This window comes from Cucumis sativus, chromosome 4 (genome assembly GCF_000004075.3).
Source record: "Cucumis sativus cultivar 9930 chromosome 4, Cucumber_9930_V3, whole genome shotgun sequence".
Lineage (NCBI taxonomy): Eukaryota > Viridiplantae > Streptophyta > Magnoliopsida > Cucurbitales > Cucurbitaceae > Cucumis > Cucumis sativus.
The window spans coordinates 10,679,052-10,688,128 of NC_026658.2; the positions used below are offsets into that span (position 1 = coordinate 10,679,052).

Consider the following 9,077-nt stretch of genomic DNA (forward strand, 5'->3'; position numbering starts at 1 on the left):
GATGCGAAAAGCTGTCATCAAAATATTTTGGACCCTACATGGTATTAGGGAGGGTAGGGGAAGTGGCCTATCTACTAGATCTACCAGACACTGCTCGAATCCACCCCGTGTTCCACGTGTCACAACAAAAAAAGGCTGTGGGAGACAAGCACCATGTGCAACTAGACATCTCCTTACTCAACGACCAAATGGAATTAGTGCTCGAGCCCGAAAATGTGACTGAACTGTGTTGGAATGATACTGAACGTGATTGGGAGTATTTAGTTAAGTGGAAAGATCAACCAGCACACGAAGCCACATGGGAATCGTATGCGGTGCTTACAAACGAATACCCCGAATTATCTAACGGACACAAAAATATATTTACAATAAGAAAAGTGAAACTATTAGACTTTAGTGAAATGACTAATAGTTAATGAATAGAGATTAATTTAATTAAAGAGTTTAATTAATTAATCTCATATCATTAGAGCTTCAATTTATAAGTCCATAAGATCCCCTTGTTAGCTTAATAAAGGATAAACGAGAATCAAATTTATTTTTGTTTAAATTGATAAAAGGAAATAAATTGTATATGATACAATTAATACAATGTATTTGATACACTATAATATAAAGTTTTTATGAGAGAAGTTAATATTTGAATATGATTCAAATAATAATATGAATAAGATTCATAAATAAAGTATAGGTTAAAATTAATATGGATTCGATTTATATGAGAAATATAGATCATATCACAGATTTAAACCATTGGTTATATTATATATTATATAAAATAAAGTTTATATTATATGAGATATAATATGATTTAAATTTATATTAATTTTATTTTGTTTTTAATTAATATACTTTTATTTAAAAGAATACCTCCGTTCGAAGTTATTCTACATGATGGAGAGGGAAGGGAGTTATTTGATAACTTCTCTCTCCATCTCTCATGCAAAAAATAAAAACAAAAGAGATTGTTAAGATAATTCTTCTTCTCCTTCGTTTTGATGATTACAAGCTCTCTCTTCCAAAAAGAAGTAAAGAAATCTTTCTAAAAGAAATTCTTTTTACCAAACCAAATCAAACCCTACAACTCTATGTTGATTTTCATTTTGAGGATAACAAAGCAAACTTCGTGGTATTCTTAGGAGGTTCAAGAATTCTTAGGAGATTCTAGACATGTTAGTTTTCTTTTTTTTTTTCCTCCTTAAGAAGAACGCTTAGGTGTTTTCTCTGAATTTTGTGTTCTTCAAATTGAATTTCTTTTGCACAGCGTTCACACACTTCCGCTACGAGAATTTCATTCCTTCATAAAAAATCAAAATGTTGACTTTTGACTTTGATAAGTTAAATTTTGATCGACTTGATCTTAAAAAATTATTTAAATTTTTGAAAAATGAATGCAGATTGCTTGGAAGGTCGAAATTAGTAAAGACGAACAAAATGGTAAAATGTTGACTTTTGACTTTTACTTAAATGGTCAAATAGTCATGTCACCCTTCGACTAGAGTTAGTGGAAATTTTTAACATTTTGTTGGATAATCATTAATAACAATGAAATGTGAGGTGTTAATTAAATGTGAGGTGTTAATTAAATGTGAAGTTTTTACATGCATTTTGCATGTTAGTTTTTTATAAAATTGTTTGAAAAATAATTTTCATAAAATATTTGATAATTTTTTAAATTATTCAATTTAATTTCACAAGAATATTTCACCTCTCTTGGTTTTTCCTCAAATCTCCATATCTCTCTCCTTCATTCCTTCACTTACCGAGTCCCACCACCCGATTCGAAGTCCAAAGAATAGCAGTTTAACATTAGTGGTGGTCTTTAGTTCATGTTTGTGAGAAGATTACAAGGATCAAAAAGCTTCAAATGTACAATATTCTATAAACCCTAATTTTGTTTAATTAGGGTAGTGTTGTTGAATGTTAATTTCTAAATCGTTTAGATGCAATTAGGGTAAAGTTGATCCATTTTTTCCATTGCGCATGTCTACTATTTTTCATCAAATATTAATAACATTGATTGAAGTTTAAGGTCCCATTTGATGAAATCAATCATTATCGGATAAAAATGGATATATATTTTTGGGGCTTTTGCTAAAAAAAAATTATGATAATAGAACTCATGTCACAAAAATTTTTAAATTTGCAAAAGTAACAAATTTAAAAGTGATGATCCTCTGATAGCCCTATGATTACCATTTGATAACTCTATGGTTACCGTCTGATATCACTAATTTTGTCATATTCGCAATATACAAAAAATTAGTATCATGGGCTATTTTTTTCGAAGTGTTTGTTAGTTGATGCAATATTCCTATATTTTTTCCAATTCAAGGTAAATTTTATATTTTTATTTAAAAAAAAACAGACTAAATAGTTCTTAAATACGTGATTGACACAAAGTTTAGTAGGTGAAGATAAGTTTAATTATATATCATTTGTCACAAATTGATAGCTTATTTGATGCTGTGAGATTAATTTTTGAAGGATTTGTAGAAGAATCCTCAACTTGGAAGTCGAGATATGGTTATGTGAGCTCTCTCTTACATCTTTCATTACCAATCAATAATCTCACATTATATGTAATCATATACAAGCTCGTTATGGTCCATCCATTACTTCTTAATTATTGTATGTATTTCATATATTTAGTTTTCATTTTATTTCGTTGTAGGTATCCTATTGTTGTTTCTTTGGTCATCTGATCTATTTATTTTAAATTAATATGATAAATAATAAATGGTTTGTGTTTAACTGTTATCCTTTTTTTTTAAAATCAACTGGTTTAATTTGAAATAACTTTTCAAATGCTTACTTAATTATATATAAATGTCATCTGAAACAAGTTGCCTTAAATAGTTTTTGGCTGCCAGTTTCTTAAAATCTTTACTAGTGGTTAGATATATTAATTGTCATGGGGAGGGGGGGTTTGCATGTTTTATACATCTGCTAGTTTCCATATATTATTTCACCAATTGAATCATGATGCAAATCGTTTTGAGTTGACACCAAAATGAGAATAAAATGCTTATTGAAATGAAGATTTATTTACAAAGTTTAAGAAAACCTAGAAACCAGCTCTAAATGGTATGCCAGTTTGAGGCAACCATTGAGTCCCATTAATAAATGTTTCAACAGTAAAAGTTGCAACTTCTTTTGCGTTATTTAACGCATGATAACCAGGCCAATTAACCCTTTGAGAAGTGTTGGCTCCTCCACCACTGTTATTGTATTCTGCATAATACAATAAATTCTCTGGCACTCCCGGCCACTCCAACCATCCTTTAGGTTGAACCACGTTGTCAAGAAATGAATCAATGAAAACAACCATTGAGTACATTCTCCATGGTCGTCCAAGAAACACCGTTACGTTGTCCTTACTTGGTGCTATCTCTGGCGACACAGTCACATTGCAGTTTTGGAAGATGAAGCCGCTCAGAGAATTTAAACTTGGTTTCGATTGTGCTGTTACGGTAATTTGAACGTCAAATAATCGAGCGTATATATTACAATCTTGGAATACAACAAGTCCATTTCCAAAAATGAAGTCGACGCTTCCATAGATATCGCATTCTTTGAAGAACTGGGGAAGTGCTCCAGCATAGAGAGTATCTTGATAACCCAAAAACACACACTTGTAGTAAGCTGTGTGTGTTGCTTGGTCAAGAAGAGCAATTGCTTGGCCTTCATTTGGTCCAGCAGTGTTTTGAAAGGTCAAGAACTGAGCCATGAAGTTTGATCCATTTACAGCTTCCAAAATCAAACATTGGTTTGAGTAATAAATTATAAAATTTACTAATAATTTGATTTTTTAAAATTAAACCTATATTTTTTTCGTCAACTTCTTACAAAATTAAAGGTAAAATGGTGTTTATATATAGATCTAATTTTTTTTAAAAAAATTACAAAAATGATTACTAAATAAGTAAGTCTTTGTTAAAATGAGGGTTGAGATAGTTGAAGCTTACTGAGAGTCGCAGAAGATGCCGTGGAGGACCCAGTGCCATTACTTCGATTGTTAACGATGATGGTAGTAGAAGAATCATCTCCAATTAAAGCAATACAAGTTTTCTCGTATGGAACTTCAATAATCTCCTGGTAAGTTCCAGGTTTGACATGAATGTAAAATCTTGTCGTACTAAAATTGGGTGCTGCTGCTATAGCATCGTTAATTTTAATAAAATTTTCTGTACCATCTAAAGACACTGTGGAATTGAAACTAAAGCAATCAGAAAACTCAACAATAACAACAACTAACAAATACAGTACAAAGATCATTTCAAGTGTGAATATTGTCATGATTGTTAAGTTGAAAGTAATAGACAAAATATTATTGAATGCAAAAAGGATATGTGAAAATAGGGACTAGGAAGCCCTTGTATTTATAGAGAATGGATGGTTCATTAAAAATTCATTTGGTTTAATACTAATTAATGTAGTAAACTAAAATACATCTTTAAAAGGAAAAAAAAGGTTAGATCGAGGATTTATGCATGCAATCAATGGATACATTTTTCTTGATTTAAATCATCAAAATTAATGAATATGTCATTAAACAGCATTTTCCTATCAAATTTGGTTCATTATTATTAAAATAAATTAACTATTATGTGTTAAGAATAGTTATTTTTCACAACAGTTTATTTTTATTTTCGTTTAGGTATGTTTTCTTACCATTTTCTCCTCTAAATCTTCTTTTAATTGAAAATATTGCCCCCATTTCGTGGTGTTTTTTGTTGCCTCTTTTTAAAACGCTATGGAAGAAAGGCAGAATAAATCTCAGCTTTTTTGCATAAAATTCATTTAATATTTTCCCCATTTTTTTTCTTAACTTGACAATTTGATCTTTTCTCCTTTTATATTTTACTTGAACTCACATTTCTTCTCCATTTACCCAATTTCAGTCCTCTCTTGCATATTTGTTTGTCTTCTCCTTTATTGTATTTTGTTTATCTTTTTTTTTTTTTTTTTTGTTTTACCATTCTTTTAGATTCTAGCAACTCCTTTTTACTATTGTTCGCCATCTTCATTTTGCTGTAAATTTTCATTAGATTTTTCTCTCTCATTTATTGTTGTTTGTAATCACAATATATGTATAGTTTGTGTATCATTATTACTTTAGCATAATGTAATACATATATTTGGTCGATATGTCTGTAAAAAATTTACAAATACACATATCAATGGTAAGGTTATAATGATGCACAAATTTGAAAGAATTTATATTTGGAGGACAAAACTGCATACGGTATATATGGAAAATACAGTTCGTTGTATATACATGTGTGTTAAAAAGGTGTGTTTAAAAAAGATATATATATGGCAGGATAAGAATAATGCACACTATTTTACTTTATTGAGAGCATAAGAATTTGATTTTTCTTGTTTAAAATTAACATGCTAAAACAAATAAAAAATACCTTAAAAAAAAAAGGAGGAAAAGACAGGAATAATTCTCAGCTTTTTTTTTTTTTTGTGTGCATAAAATGCATTTAATCTTTTCCTCCTTTTTTGAAAAAATAACATACTTCATGGGTTTTTTTGATTGTCACACCCCAAACCATACTACGACGAAAACACCGAAGTAGTAGGATAAGGATACGAGTTGTTACAACCTTGAAATTTTCTTATCATAAAATATTATTTTCGAACTTTTTTTAAACTATTAACAACACTCAAAACGTAATGATGGTCAATGTAACGCCAAACAAAATAAATACAAACCAAAACGTATACTTTATTAATAACATGCGTTTCATACATTATTACAATACTTTGACCAAATAACCAAGACTTAACCATTTCCAAAACGCCTTGAATCACCTCACCGAAAATCCTTCAACCTTATTCTCTAATTGGTCTAAATGTTGATCCTGGAAGATAGATTTTTAAAACGCAAGTCTAAAAGACAGTGAGATTTTATGAAAACCTTTCATAATACATTTTTATAATATTTCGCAAAAATAATATCAAATCATTTAAACATACCGACAAATCATTTTATTTCGCATAAATATTTATTTATGCTTAACAAATCATATCAATTTGTCAAGGATCCTAAGTCGTTCTCTACACTTGGTCTCATTACCTCGTGTTTAGACTATTGTATCAACAACATCCGAGAACATACAAATTTGTCCTTGTTGCTCATGTCGCTAAGCTTTATAAGCTCATTTCAATGCATAAGTCATCTTCTTATCACCATGTAGCACGTACACTCCATGATGACCTTGACTCTTTATGTTCACATAAAATTTAGCATCATCCCAAAAAAACATAGTATTGAAATCATCAAATCAAGCTTTAACATTATACATCATGCTTGAAAACATAACTTTTCATACATGTAGATACTTTTATTTATTTGTTTGTTTGGTTTCTTTTTTAAGAATTTGAATTTGAATTTAAATTTTAAATCTTTTAAAACAAAAACATATTTAAAAATAAAAGATAAAAAGATTGTTTCCCTTCCTATTTTTTCTACCATCCCCCTATTTTTATTTTCCTTCGTCACCACGCTCATACTTTCTCATCCTCCCACTTTCTCCCACTCTCTCACTTTCTCTCACTCTCCCACCTTCTCTCCTAGTCTCTACCCCACTTCACTATCTAGAAAACAATCGACCTTGCCCTATAAAAAGAGAAGAGAAGATTCTTTTTGGGAAGATTTTTTAAATTTCAGGGTGCACGTAAAAAGGAAATCTTTTCATATGTTTGTGGTTTGGGAAGAGATTGAGAGATCAAAAAAGAAACCTTTTGCTCTAATTTAAGGTAGACATGTTGGTAAGTTTTTTTTTAAGTCCATTTAATTACTACGGAATTTATTGTTTTTTCTTTTTAAATTCATGGTTGATGATTTTGCGTTAATTATTTGGCACCCATTTGGGTGCTGTGTTAATTGTTCATTTGAATAACTTATTTGGCTCATACGTTAATTATTCATTTTATTAATTAATTAGCATCTTTGCATTGTGTTAATTACTGTCATAATATCGCATACTGTGGAAAGTCCTTATATGACAGTTTTAAAAAACTGTCACAATAAGTGTTTTCATGACAGAAAATAAATGTCATTATTTAATATTTTATGACAACAAATAATTCTCATCATTTGCATATTAATGACCGTTATAAAAACGTCACAAATTCGTATAATATGACATTTTTTTCCTGTCAAGTATATGACAATCGTGACAGTTTTTGCAAAATCAAATGCCATTGTTTTGATATTAATGACAGTTACAAAATGTCATGAATTCGTATATTATGACATGTTTTCTATCGTATATTCCTCAATTTCTGTTCTTCTTGACGCTTTGCCATTATACTAACCAATTCAATGGCAAGAATATTCTAATACATCACACCCATATGAAAACAACGAGTCAACACTTTAATATATATACATAATAATACACTTTGTAATATTTGTACACTCATTGATTACTAATCATTTTTTGTTAAAATGTAGTTTACATGTAAAAAGAATAAACATTGACATCTTTATCTAACAACAAGCCTAAAATTAGTACATTGGAACCAAGATTTTGCTACCAACCATACAAAAAGTCTTATATCAATCAAAATTGCTCCAAGTTGGCTTCACTGCTCCAATGAATTCTTTTTAACCTAGTAAGAAAGAAAAATCTCATTTTAGAGTATAACTAAAGAACATTATCTAAAAGAATGTTCTATTTAAAGCTAATTAAGACACCGTGAAAATGACACACAACAGAGAAGAACAACTACTATAGCTTTAATTATAACATTTTCCAATCAAGTTTGAAACAATTTACATGTAAATAAAAAACAGAAAAGTATGGAATTCCAACCCTTAATAAAAACCATTGAAAATGGCATATACAAAATATATGGGTTGACCCAATGGGTAGTGAACAAAGGAGCAAGTTAATAAATTATGACATTGTTAAACCTTAGTGGGTTTAAACATATGTCCTTAGCCAATATGTCAGACATCAATACTCTCATTGATATAAGATTGAAAAAAAAAACACAATAGTAAGATTATAGGAGAAAAAGAAGAGGGCACACTTCTTGTTATAAAATAGAGTGCCCTTGACCTCATGCAAACTGTTCAATTCCAGCCCCCCATCCTTATTTATCCTAACATGACAGGCTATATTATCAGCCAAGTTTCATAAAAAATGTTGACACACAAGAAAACGATAATAACCCCCCCCCCCCCCCCCCCCCAATTCCCTTCGGCACTCAATTCAAGCATCCCATCTAAAATGTCCAACAAACGGATATATGAATCAACAGTAGAGGGATATGAATCAACATTTGGAAATGAAGCAACAAAGTAGATTCAAATTATAAAATTACAGATAATGTACCAAGGTAGAATCCCAAATAATTGTGCATTGTGAGATATATGCCCCTAAACAAAAGGGTTCCTTGGACACGAACTTATACTTCAAAAATATTGGAGTGTTCCTAAGAAAAAAATATAAATACTTATACTCACAAAAATAAAAGAGGTATTATTGGGCAATATGAACAAATACTATCCATCTATATTGCCTTACAAAAGGAATCTTAAAAGTATAGTAACAAAAATTGGCTAAAATATATGCACAAAATTATTTGAGACAAGTAATGTTACATAGAACCATAGGTACAAGAATACTTTGATTCACTTATATTTACACAGCAGAAGCCATGCTTTAGAAATTTGGCATATTGTAACCATTCCACCAAAGCATTTTTAGTCACCTATGAAATTTCAACAGAAGGCCGTAGGATATCTTACAATTAATTTGATGCAGTGTAAGACGGATGTGTTGTGAGGGATAGGTCATTTAAGATAATTATTAGCAAGATTTATGGATCATAGCAAAGAAATATTTGCATCAAAAGTTTGAAAAATATATTGTAGACAACATGTAACTCACAATTCAAACAACTTATCCAGTTTCTCGAGTTCAGAAGGAATATCATTCAATTGCCTAGAAAAATTAAACTCAATTGCTAAAGTTGTCTAATAAGTACACAAAAAATGTTTCCTAAACATGTTTAAGCACGTTTCTTCTTCTAACATACTAAAATATGTTCCT

The 9,077-nt window shown here is 29.9% G+C and overlaps 2 protein-coding genes across 13 annotated transcripts in view; both read right to left on the minus strand.

Moving 5' to 3' along the window:
* Positions 1 to 3,067: 3,067 nt before the first annotated feature.
* Positions 3,068 to 4,299, minus strand: LOC105435364 (probable pectinesterase/pectinesterase inhibitor 39). The gene is made up of 2 exons (XM_011656059.2): positions 3,969 to 4,299; positions 3,068 to 3,750 (listed from the first exon to the last, which is right to left on the minus strand). The coding sequence occupies exons 1-2, from the start codon at positions 4,297 to 4,299 to the stop codon at positions 3,068 to 3,070; spliced, it is 1,014 nt and encodes a 337-aa protein (XP_011654361.2).
* A 3,119-nt stretch (positions 4,300 to 7,418) lies between these two features.
* LOC116403299 (pentatricopeptide repeat-containing protein At4g35130, chloroplastic-like) overlaps positions 7,419 to 9,077 on the minus strand; it is a 49,799-nt gene continuing 48,140 nt past the window's right edge. For 6 of the 12 annotated variants that reach the window (XM_031883919.1, XM_031883921.1, XM_031883918.1 and 3 more), the window contains 2 exons: positions 8,358 to 8,457; positions 7,426 to 7,629 (listed from right to left, as the gene is read on the minus strand). The gene's annotated coding sequence lies outside the window, so the exon portion shown is untranslated. Of the gene's footprint in view, positions 7,630 to 8,357; positions 8,458 to 9,077 lie in introns of all 12 variants that reach the window. The other 6 variants (XR_004215982.1, XR_004215981.1, XR_004215980.1 and 3 more) reach the window with 2 other exon arrangements.